The sequence below is a fragment of the Hippoglossus hippoglossus genome, chromosome 16 (assembly GCF_009819705.1).
Source record: "Hippoglossus hippoglossus isolate fHipHip1 chromosome 16, fHipHip1.pri, whole genome shotgun sequence".
NCBI classification, from domain to species: Eukaryota; Metazoa; Chordata; class Actinopteri; order Pleuronectiformes; family Pleuronectidae; genus Hippoglossus; species Hippoglossus hippoglossus.
Genome location: NC_047166.1, coordinates 25,600,490 through 25,611,052, shown reverse-complemented (window position 1 = coordinate 25,611,052; position 10,563 = coordinate 25,600,490). Strand labels below are relative to the sequence as shown.

General features: G+C 42.7%; 1 protein-coding gene across 2 annotated transcripts; it reads right to left on the bottom strand.

Annotated features, from left to right (window-relative positions):
- Positions 1-260: 260 nt before the first annotated feature.
- LOC117776530 (potassium voltage-gated channel subfamily S member 2-like) lies at positions 261-2,851 on the bottom strand. Of its 2 annotated transcripts, none has more exons than XM_034610505.1 (2): positions 2,443-2,851; positions 261-2,229 (listed from the first exon to the last, which is right to left on the bottom strand). In XM_034610505.1, exon 2 carries the CDS (start codon positions 2,157-2,159, stop codon positions 720-722), a length of 1,440 nt encoding a protein of 479 aa, XP_034466396.1. In that variant the 5' UTR covers positions 2,160-2,229; positions 2,443-2,851; the 3' UTR covers positions 261-719. The 2 variants fall into 2 exon arrangements, with proteins under 2 accessions (XP_034466396.1, XP_034466397.1); XM_034610506.1 differs by having other exon boundaries at positions 261-2,161.
- Positions 2,852-10,563: the final 7,712 nt, after the last annotated feature.

Sequence of the window (10,563 nt, the reverse complement as noted above, 5' to 3'; positions counted from 1 at the left end):
AGGGAAATCTATTCAGTAAATAACTGAAATTGTGATGCAGCCAGAAAAATAAAATCCTTTGAGGAACAAAATGCATTCAACATGTCATCTCTGAATGTTGTTGCTATGCCTTCCAAACCGTTTCAGATATTGTGTCAGTCACTAATATAAAACCCTCTTTACCCCGTCAGGCTTACATGTATTCTCTCAATCAGTAAGACACACGTAGGAAGACTGGGAGACCCTTGTTCTGCACATAAAAAAATCAAGAAAGTGTGTTATGTTTTTCTTGTTTAATACACTCTGCTTTTTAACCACACATTTGACGTCGTCTTGTTGCAACACCACAATTACACATCAACACTCTTTCAAAATAAAAAATATGCAGCTGGAGTTACTTTCAGACAGATTTGATCACAACAAGTATAGCTGGAGGGTGGACAATAGTGTGGCACCTTCTAGGACTGTCAACAACTGCAGAATCCTCTGTCTTTTTAAACAGTTATTTTTTTTGGGGCCTGTTGGGTGAGGGACCATGTCGATGCACAGTGAGATATTATATTCAGGCTGTCCTGTACAGTTGCTTATATTCTCATTGTCACTGACACATAGATCAACACATTATTGCACTGAGCTACATAGAGGCAAACGGTCAGGAGGGAGGTGTGCTTCAGCACCCCGGACAGCTCCTCATGCAGCTGTGTCACCCAACGTGACCGGGCGCCCCTGAGCAAAGCGTTTCAGTGGATTGATTCATTCAGACTGTGTTCACTGGGTGAACTCCGACTCATGTTTGACAAGCTCGCCATCAAGGATTTCACTTTGTGAGCGTAATAGTTCCGTAGGTTGACCGAGGGCACCTGTTTGATCCCCTCGTCGAAATCACAGCTCCTCATTGCGATCTCCAGCTGCTTTTGTCTCTTGTAGAACAGGGAGAATTTATTGAAAATAAGCGTAATCGGAAGCACTACTACTAAGATCCCAGCCAGGATGCACGCCGAGGCGGTCAGCTTGCCCGCAATGGACACTGGTACCACGTCTCCGTACCCAACGGTGGTCATGCTGACGGTGGCCCACCACCAGCACGCCGGGATGGTGGAGAGATCCTCGCTGTCCTCTTTCTCCACCGTGTAAGCCATGACAGAGAAAAACGAAACTCCGACTGCCAGGTAGAGAAGCAACAGGCCCACCTCTTTGTAGCTGTTCCTGAGGGTGGCCCCCAGGGAGCGCAGCCCTGTAGAGTGACGGGCCAGTTTCAAGATGCGGAAAATCCTCATCAGCCTCAGCACTTGCGCAACGCGTCCAAGGTTGGCGAGCGCCGGGCTGCTCTCCACCACCAGGTTTATTAGGAGTGTCAGGTAAAACGGAAGTATGGACACCAAGTCTATAACGTTTAACGGGTGCTCGAAAAAATGTAGAAGATCTGGCGCCACCACGAACCTGGCGACCAGCTCCAGAGTGAACCAGCCGATGCCAAAGTGCTCCACAATCTCGAAACGAGGGTCCTCCGTGGGTTGCCCCTCGCTGTCCAACAGGCTGAACTCGCTCATACTGTTCATGCACATAGTGGCGATGGAGCCAAGCACCACCATGATAGAGAGGATGCTGATGAGGCGGCTTGGCACAGAGTAGCCCGGGTTATCTAGCATTAACCAGATGCGCCTCCGTGCGCTCCCGAGCAGCTGCTTGTCGAACTTGGTGGCGTCGTTGTAAAACTCCAACAGCTCGTCAAAAGATGAGGTGGTGCTGCCTTCATCGCTCCGGTCCTCCCAGTCCTCTCGCTCTTGGACTATTTTCCTACAGTGGTAGGCGCTGCTGCAGCAGGAGTCAATGAAGAACTCGTTGATGCCCCAGTACTCTATCTCCTGGCTGAAGGAGAAGATGCACAGCTCGGCCATGACATGCAGCCGCCCCGTGTTGTAGAAATTTAAGACGTAAGGGAAGAGAGCCGGGTTCCTGTCGAAGTAAAACTCCTTCTCTGTGTCGTCGTAGTCGTCGCACAGCTCCAGTATGGATTCTTTGGACTGACAGTGGAGCAGACGCGCAAGCCTCGTTTCGGGGAACCGAGAGAGAGTGTCGGACAGGAGACGCTTCTTGAAGCCGCCCACGTTGATGTGGATGGCGGCGTTGTCATCCATGTGAGCCCCGCCGCGCGGTTCCCCCAGGACGTGACCTGTCATGTCTGAAGAGAGGGACTCATATAGACCCACGACGCACAGAAAGAGAGAAGCAGTGACAGACCCAATCGCACTAACAGAGAGAAAGGCACAGGAAGAGACAGCACAGAGAGAAAGAAAAGAACAGACAGTATATCTTATTGTTTTAAATAATACCACAGATGGTCTTAAAAGTGAAACAGAAATTATGCCATTTTTTGTTGGATCACAATTTCCCTGAAATTCCAAACAGTAACAAGAAGGGCAGATATTTGTCTTCGTTGAAACAAAGACACATGCAACTTACTTTACAGCGATGCTGGTTCTCTGAATCCTCCTACAAGACTCCTCTGCGTTTCTACTCCGTAGATCGCATATTGCAGTTTGGGTGGAGGAAATGAGGCAAGTTGTGTAATAAAGGCAGAGACATGGGTCCCCCAGACAGACGCGTCTGTGCGTCAGGTTGATTGTCTCAGCTTCAGCAGAGGAAAGGGAAGCCTGTTCCCACTCAGCACGATGTCAAATATGATGTTGCCTCCACAAAGAGAAAAAAACTGGTGTCCCTCCCTCTAATATATCTGGCTTGTTGAAGCATGGTACTGCGTAGGACAGGTTTTCACATCTTCAGCCACAGGTATGAGCCGCAGAAGCTGATACACGCCCTGGCTGACGCTTTTGTTTGTGCGAGGGAATTCCCATCTCTCTCTCTCTCTCTCTCTCTCTCTCTCTCTCTCCAGCCTCTCTCTCTCTCTTTCTCCAGCCTCTCTCTCTCTCTTTCTCCAGCCTCTCTCTCTCTCTCTCTCTCTCTCTCTCTCTCTCTCTCTCTCTCTCTCTCCATTCTATCTATCTGTTGCTGCGCAGCAACACGTAGCTCTCCCTCTGCACCGCCCTCCAGAAGTGATCTCAGCATCGCATGGTGCCGAGGGGCGAGGCGCAGCTCCTGGAGGAGAGGGAGTCTCCAAGTAACCATCACACGAAAAACACGTCCAGACAGGAGCAGGGGAGTTATAGTGGCAGTAAAATCAAGTTGAAACAAAAGATGATACAGTTGTTGTTTTTAAGATCACAAGCCCATGAAAGACATAGTTATTAAAACAACTTTAAGAACGTGCAGGTACCATAAGATAGTATAACTGCAGTAATTAAGGTTGCACCATAAAGTGCAAGGGCTCACAAGACTGGCCAAATTAAATACATATACAGAGATACAGTAAATATCTAGACTTTTGTTCCCTATATTGGTCCTGCTTGACACCATAGATCACGAGATTCTTTTACAGAGACTGGAACAGTAGGGGTTAAAGGAAAAGGCTGGTTTAAGTCATACTTATCAAATGGATTACAATTCGATATTGTCAACAATGACTCCTCCATGCACACAAAGGTTAGTCATGGAGCTCTACTGCTATAGGCCGAGACTGCAGGAGGAACTCCCATCATGCATTGAGCACGATCTCTCTCTCTCTCTCTCTCTCTCTCTCTCTCTCTCTCTCTGTCTGCACCCCACATTTATTTTACTACATGTCATTAACTTTTTCCCTCTCTTTTAATTATTATTATTATAATTATTATTATAAACTCCAGACACCCACCTTTAAAACGACTCCCTCACACAGAAGTCTCTAAACCCGAGCACAGATACCATCACAGATACTTAACAAATCTCAAAAGCTACAGAAGATATTTGACAAATAATGAAATAAAAAATATTGTTGTCAAAAGGCTGCTGTTGTTTTTTTTTTATATCGATGTGTTCAGTTACATTTGTGGAGTGATGCTCTCATGTAAAGGTCACAACTGATTGTTGAGTCTAGTTTCATTCATCAAACACATACACTCCACATGCAGCCATGGATCAATAGAATTAGCCTATGACATTCAACCCATGCCGATGTCTCCTCACTGTTGTTCACCAATCCTCACTACAGAGCATGTAGGAAAATATCATGTTTGATCCAAGAAACAAAACCTGTCTGAGCTTTTAACACTGAGCATCACCACCACCTCCGCCACCTTCATCCTGTTTTATCAGTTAAGTGGCGAACATTAACATTGTAAAAGCTGCAGCCAAGCAGAGCAGACTTGCTTTTACTGTTTAAGTGCTGCAGGTTTTGTAGAAGTAATAGAAGTACTGGACTACAACTCTGCATGATACATAATCTTGAAGTTCTTTGTTTCTGAAAATGCCTTAAGAGACTTCTACACTAACTTTACTGTCTCTATATATTGTATACAATATGTTCTACTTCAACCCTTTCAGTGTTTTGTGCATTTATTGTGTAATTCAGATCAATTTCCAGCACAGTACAATTGGTCAGCTCTTTGTATGATGCAGATGAATTGTTATCATGGCTAATATTGCATCGATTCACCAGGAAAAACATTAGTGCATTCTTGTTAATGCTGTTTAAGCATTTGAAAAATACACATGTGACCTATTTTCAGTTCTAACACACAGTGCTAAGTAGCCATGGTAAAGTTTACAGCACTGCCGATTCATACTGTTGGATGAGAAGATTTAAAGTGAAGACTTTAATAGCAGTTATTGCTCCCTCCGGCTGCACTGCTGTGATCATTACAGTCTCTCCACTCACTGATGTCATTTACTGGCCACCCTGTTCAAGACAACGGCTTTGGCTCGTTTGAAAATACATTTAAGATCATTGGAAGCAATTCCATACATGGTTAACGCAAATAGGATCACTTCTTGATTTTTACTCCTAGGAAGCCAGCACACTGATACATCATCACTATTTATTTCTCCCAGCAATTGGAGCAAACATAAGCCTAAGCATGGATTGCACCTGTACAGATTGGTACTTTAATACTGTATTCACACACAGCATATCCTTTTCCTGAACTCTTTTAGGGCTTTAATATCTTTCCGGTACTCCATGTGTGATGGCATTATATATCATTGCATACGCCTCTACAGATCCTCTACACTCTCACACGGCAGATTTGTAGGATTTGGAAAGCTTAGCGACGGCCTTGAAAGCACACAGCCACACTGCTGAATGCAGTATTGTGAAATTTCATAGTTTCCTATTAATGCGCCTCACTTGTGAGATCAATCTATGGCTGTGTGGGAATGTTGTGGTACAATTATAATCCCATTTAGTCTTTCATATCCTCATCCAGCAGGGACTTATTGTAAACCTCTGCTCGCTGTGATTCCTCAACGTTTGTGATCGGTATCATTCACATTATTTCTCATCATATTTCCTTTCAGTGTGTAGCAATGCCATATAATCCCATGTAGGCAACAACATGCCAGTCCTATGGCCCAATCAAATCAAATCAAATTTTATTTGTATAGCCCATATTCACAAATCACAATTTGTCTCATAGGGCTTTAACAAGGTGTGACATCCTCTGCCCTTAACCCTCAACAATACTGAAGAAAAACTACCAAAAAACCGAAGGGGAAAAAACCCCGTAGAAATCCTTAGAGAGAGCCACATGTGAGGGATCCCTCTCCCAGGACGGACAGAAGTGCAATAGATGCCACGTAAAATAGGAGTCTTTACAACATTGATTAGAATAAACAGTTTGTAACATGATGGAAAGTAAATGAATTGAGGAGTTATTGTCAGTAGTGGTAGAGTTCCTGAGTAGACATAGTGTATATCAAGTAATCTTGTTGAAAATAATAGTCCACCATGTTCAGGATCCACCACTACATTCAGATGCCACCATAGTCCACAATCCATCGTCATGATCCACTGCCACCATTAGGATCCACCATCAGCTGACACCTCGATCGTGGTCCACCACCACTATCCACGATCAGATGCCAACACGATACAGGATCTGCCATTACTATCACGATTACGGTCACGATGACAATCAGATAGTATTCAGCTGTGACAGTTTTTAAATTTATATGACAGTGAGGCTTTGTCCTTTACCTGCAGAGAAATGCATTTGTTTTTGTGCTGGATATCTGATTTGGGTGAAAATAATGGGTGTCTTCTGCAAGGTCCGTGAATCCTGTCCTGAATGGTATCTCTGACAGCACACACACACACACACACACACACACACACACACACACACACACACACACACACACACACACACACCTTCTCACCTTATTGACGGTGAGGAGCTTTGATGATTGTAACGGTGAGCACCAACAGGATTACTGTGGTGGTTTGTAATGACGTATTTGTGCTAACCACACTGTCATCTAAAGATTATTCACTTTCTGCTTTCCACTGAACCGAGCAGCTTTTGATTCATTCTTCTCCCACATGGTTGAGTTAAATGTGCTGCTTTGTGGAGGAGGGAAGATTCCTCATAGCTTTTATTCTTCCTCAAGTCTCCTCAGATCTGCTTTCTTATTGAGAGCATGCCTTGCTTTTCAATACATTAATGTAAAAATACTCCTACTATATTATGATATATACATTAGATTGTTATAAGACATTCTACTAGTCTAGCTTTTCTAGGTAGTATAGTCCCACCAAGGGGGGACGCAAGATAAATGTGAAAGGTTCTAGCTTTTTTTTTTACTTTACTCTAATATTTGCTTTTTGCTCATTTCTCATTTGATCCTTTTACCTCTTTAGTTGAACTTTTGAAACCACAATCAGATTATTCAAAGGGAAATGTCTCTTTGCTGGAACAGAGAACTGAAATGAAGCTAGTCGACGACTGTCTTCTTGTCCTTGCTTCCTCAGTCACATGCACCGCTCCCACTAGCAAAAGGCTCACTCTTTTCATCCAATAATAGCCTGACACGCTCGCATTGAGCGAATTACCTGTAAGCTGTCAAAGTTTAAAATGTTCTCTCTTTTTTCTTCTGTCATTCAACTGTCAGTTTAATACCACGTTTAATGACTGAACCCCTCCACCCTTGCACCACCCCATCTGTGTATCCAGGCTCATCTGCTTTCAGCCATCCAATCAGAAGCCCTTCATAAGACTTCCCATCTCCGTGCTCCATTCCTCATTATCACCACCTGTTTCTATGCTCCGGGAGGAAGGAGCTCACTTTTTAAATGTTTTCTACCCAATTGGTGATCATTCATCCACAAAGGCTGATTTTAATAGTGTGTAAAAAGAATCTTTTTAATCCATTTTAATCGCCCTCATTTAAATTCTGCACACTCTTGACAGGCTTTCATTCACATCATGCCTTCTGATGAAGGATTTTCTGAAATCTTAGCATAAGTTTTATCATGAAATGATTATAGTGTTAATGTTGTCTATCAGCCCCGGCAGTTGCACATTAGACAAGGAGATAAAATGTCCTACGATCTATGAACTTGACTTTCAAGCTCTGGCCTTCAATCACAAGAAAAGAAAATACTGAGTTTGGTTAATTTAAGATAAGATAAGATAATACTTTTTTAGTCCCACCATGCGGCAATTTGAAATATTCATTTCATTTCAAAGGTCTTAGTTTTTAAATTGATTGTAGGATTTAGGTAAAAAAAACTGCTGGAAACTAAAGCTTCTGTGCCTGTAAGTTTCAGTGAAGCTGATTTCTGGAATATGCAGTTTCCCAATGAGAAACTGCTCTCACTTCTTAAGACAATAATCATTTTTAAACTAACAGTTTGCAATGACTCCAACAGTTTGTCTTCTTGATTTTCAAACCTCATATTCTGTTATGATACCCACATGGTTGAGAGGAGACAATAATTCCTCCCATTCATCCACAGTGATGAGTTATGACTTTTAATAAGTGTATGTGACTGTGGCAGAGATACAGGAAGGAGCAGAGAAAGAGATAGAAAAGAAGAGAAAAGAGACAGTTAGAAGATGGCGTGGATATCTCTCTATCTCCTTTCTCCTTCAAAGCCTTTAGGTGCAGGCTCAAGTGAGAGTGTGTAGGAGTTTTTTTGTGTTGACTAAATCTGCTGCTCCCTATCTCTTGCTCGGCTGCCTTTATAGCTCTCTCTCCTTCCTTCGCTTTCTTTCCCACTCCCTTGCTATCTTTATATGTCTCTCTTAACATTTTATAACCAGTCATTTTCCTCTTGCCTGTGTCTTTTATCCTTCACTCATATTTCCTTGCTTTAGCCTCCGAGGTCAAGGTTCAGCATTCTCATCCTTGACTGAAAACAACAGGGTGTCATCTGGAGCATCTCTGAGGAATTCCATAACCGCCCGGGGAAACGGCCCTGTCCTCTATCCATGACAAACGTCATGGCTTCAAATGCCTGCCAGCCATGATGGATGAACCAGCAGTCTCCTGAGGGATTTGTAGAAAAAAAGAATACAAATGATTTGTCATGTTACTCCTGTGTGAAACTTTCCCACTTCACACCACAGTAATCACTTCAAATGGACTTTGAATGTTATGGCAGAGAGAGCAGGCGGACTCAGGACAAACCACAGGCACTTGAAGGAGCAGCATGAATACAAACTGGCTGTTTCCAGCTTTAAGAGGTGTAAGTTTCAGTGCTGTAATTACACATAAAACACATTGACAAATTATTAGACCTGAGTCCATCTGGATGGAGTCTGTGTGCTCAACATGAGGAGCACTAATTGGCTCTGATGTGAAGCAATAATATGTAACAGTAGCGATGACCCAAATACAGAGACAGCTCCCTGACAATAGCTGGAACAATACGGCCTCATGCTAGGTCTGCCCACACAAAGAAATAGCACAGCATTGTATGGCTATACTTGCAATGTATTTATCTCTGTGCTACAGCTCCATGTAGTTTTTACAGTCAGCTTTGACAGCTGAGTCCTTAACATTCGCTGGTTGGTGTCATAATGCAGAGCTGTGCAGTGACTGACTGTCCTCTCCTCTAAAGATGAGTAGATGTCTATCAGCGAGACACCACTGACCTCTCTTTTCACCGTCGACTTTCAAATCTGAATTGATGTTGTTCAATCATCCAGAGCTACAATAAACTGGAATTGTACAAATAGGGATGTGGGTGCCACAGGCCGCAGTCTGAGATGTTATCGACCACCTGTGGTGCCCGACCTTGCCAGAGTGAGAGGGTGATGGGTAGTTTTAGTATCAGCAGACAGTGACTGTTAGCTTTTCTCAATCAACAGGTAATCAAATGACTAAACTAAAGATACTAAACAACTACAAACAGATACAAACATGTATACAAAGAGACATGGTCTGTATTCGTATAGCCTTGTTCTAGCCTTGTTGAGCATTCACTTTACAGTACTGTTTTGCCATTCCCCCCACTCGTTAATACAGTTCATCTATGTGCAGCATGGGCTCAGGAGGTAGAGCGGGTTGTCCTCTAACCAGAAGGTTGGCGTTTTGATCCCTGTCTCCCTCATTCTGCATGCCAGAGTGTCCTTGGGCAAGATACTGAATCCCAAATTGCCCCCAACGGCTGTGTCGGCAGTGTTTGAATAATGTGTGTGTGAATATATATCATTAAATGAATATCACATTAATAAACACTGCTCAAAAAATTAAGGGAACAATTAAATCACACATCAGATCTGATGTACGAATCATTCAAGTTGAAAATCTTTACTGATGAACATTATATAATTTGTTGAGAACAAAATTACGTAACAACGTTCAATGAAAACCCAAATCATCAACCCATTGATGACTGGATTCAAAACCACACTGAAAATCGAAGTAATTGAAGTCACAGGCTGATCCAACTTCCGTGAATTTCATCACAGCCACTCATAATGTGACTCAGTAGTGTGTATTGCCTCCAGGTGCCTGTATGCACGCCTGAGAACGTCTGGGCATGCTCCTGATGAGTTGGCGGATGGTGTCCTATGGGATGAGCTCCTGGACAGTCAGTGGTGGAAATTGGCGGTGTCTACTGTGAGGAGCTTTGGAGTTATGTTTGATCAGGACATGTCATTTGACCCACATATAAAACAAGTCTTTAGGACAGCTTTCTTCCACCTGCGCATTATTATGAAAATTAGGAACATCCTGTCTCAGAAGGATGCTGAGAAACTAGTCCATGCATTTGTTACCTCTAGTAACAAATAGTATCTCTGACTCCAGAGCTGCAGGATTCAGACAACAACTGTTCTTATTATTATTATTAGTAGTATTATATGAATTGCTGCTGCTATTATTAATAACATCCTAACATCCATAATTATCACTCCTATTGTTTCATTATAACAAGTAGTCAGAGCTAAAACCTGATGGTGATTGGTGCTGATGTTTGTTATTCATTATTCTTAAAAGATGTTTGTCTTAAAATGATAATTTCATTAAACTAAGAAATAATTTATGTTAACTAATGATTTTTGAGGGAAGATGGCTAATGTAAACTTAAATATGTGCTCTGCATCAATTAAGGTTTTTTTGTTAATACAACTTGACCTGTTTAGTTATAGCTTGCGTACAAACTTAAATGGTTTAAGGCAACGGGTTTCCACGCAATTTTCAAGTAAAGTGAAGTAATTTGGGTTAAGAGTGTGTGGCTGGGTCGCCTGAGCGAGGGTGTCGGAT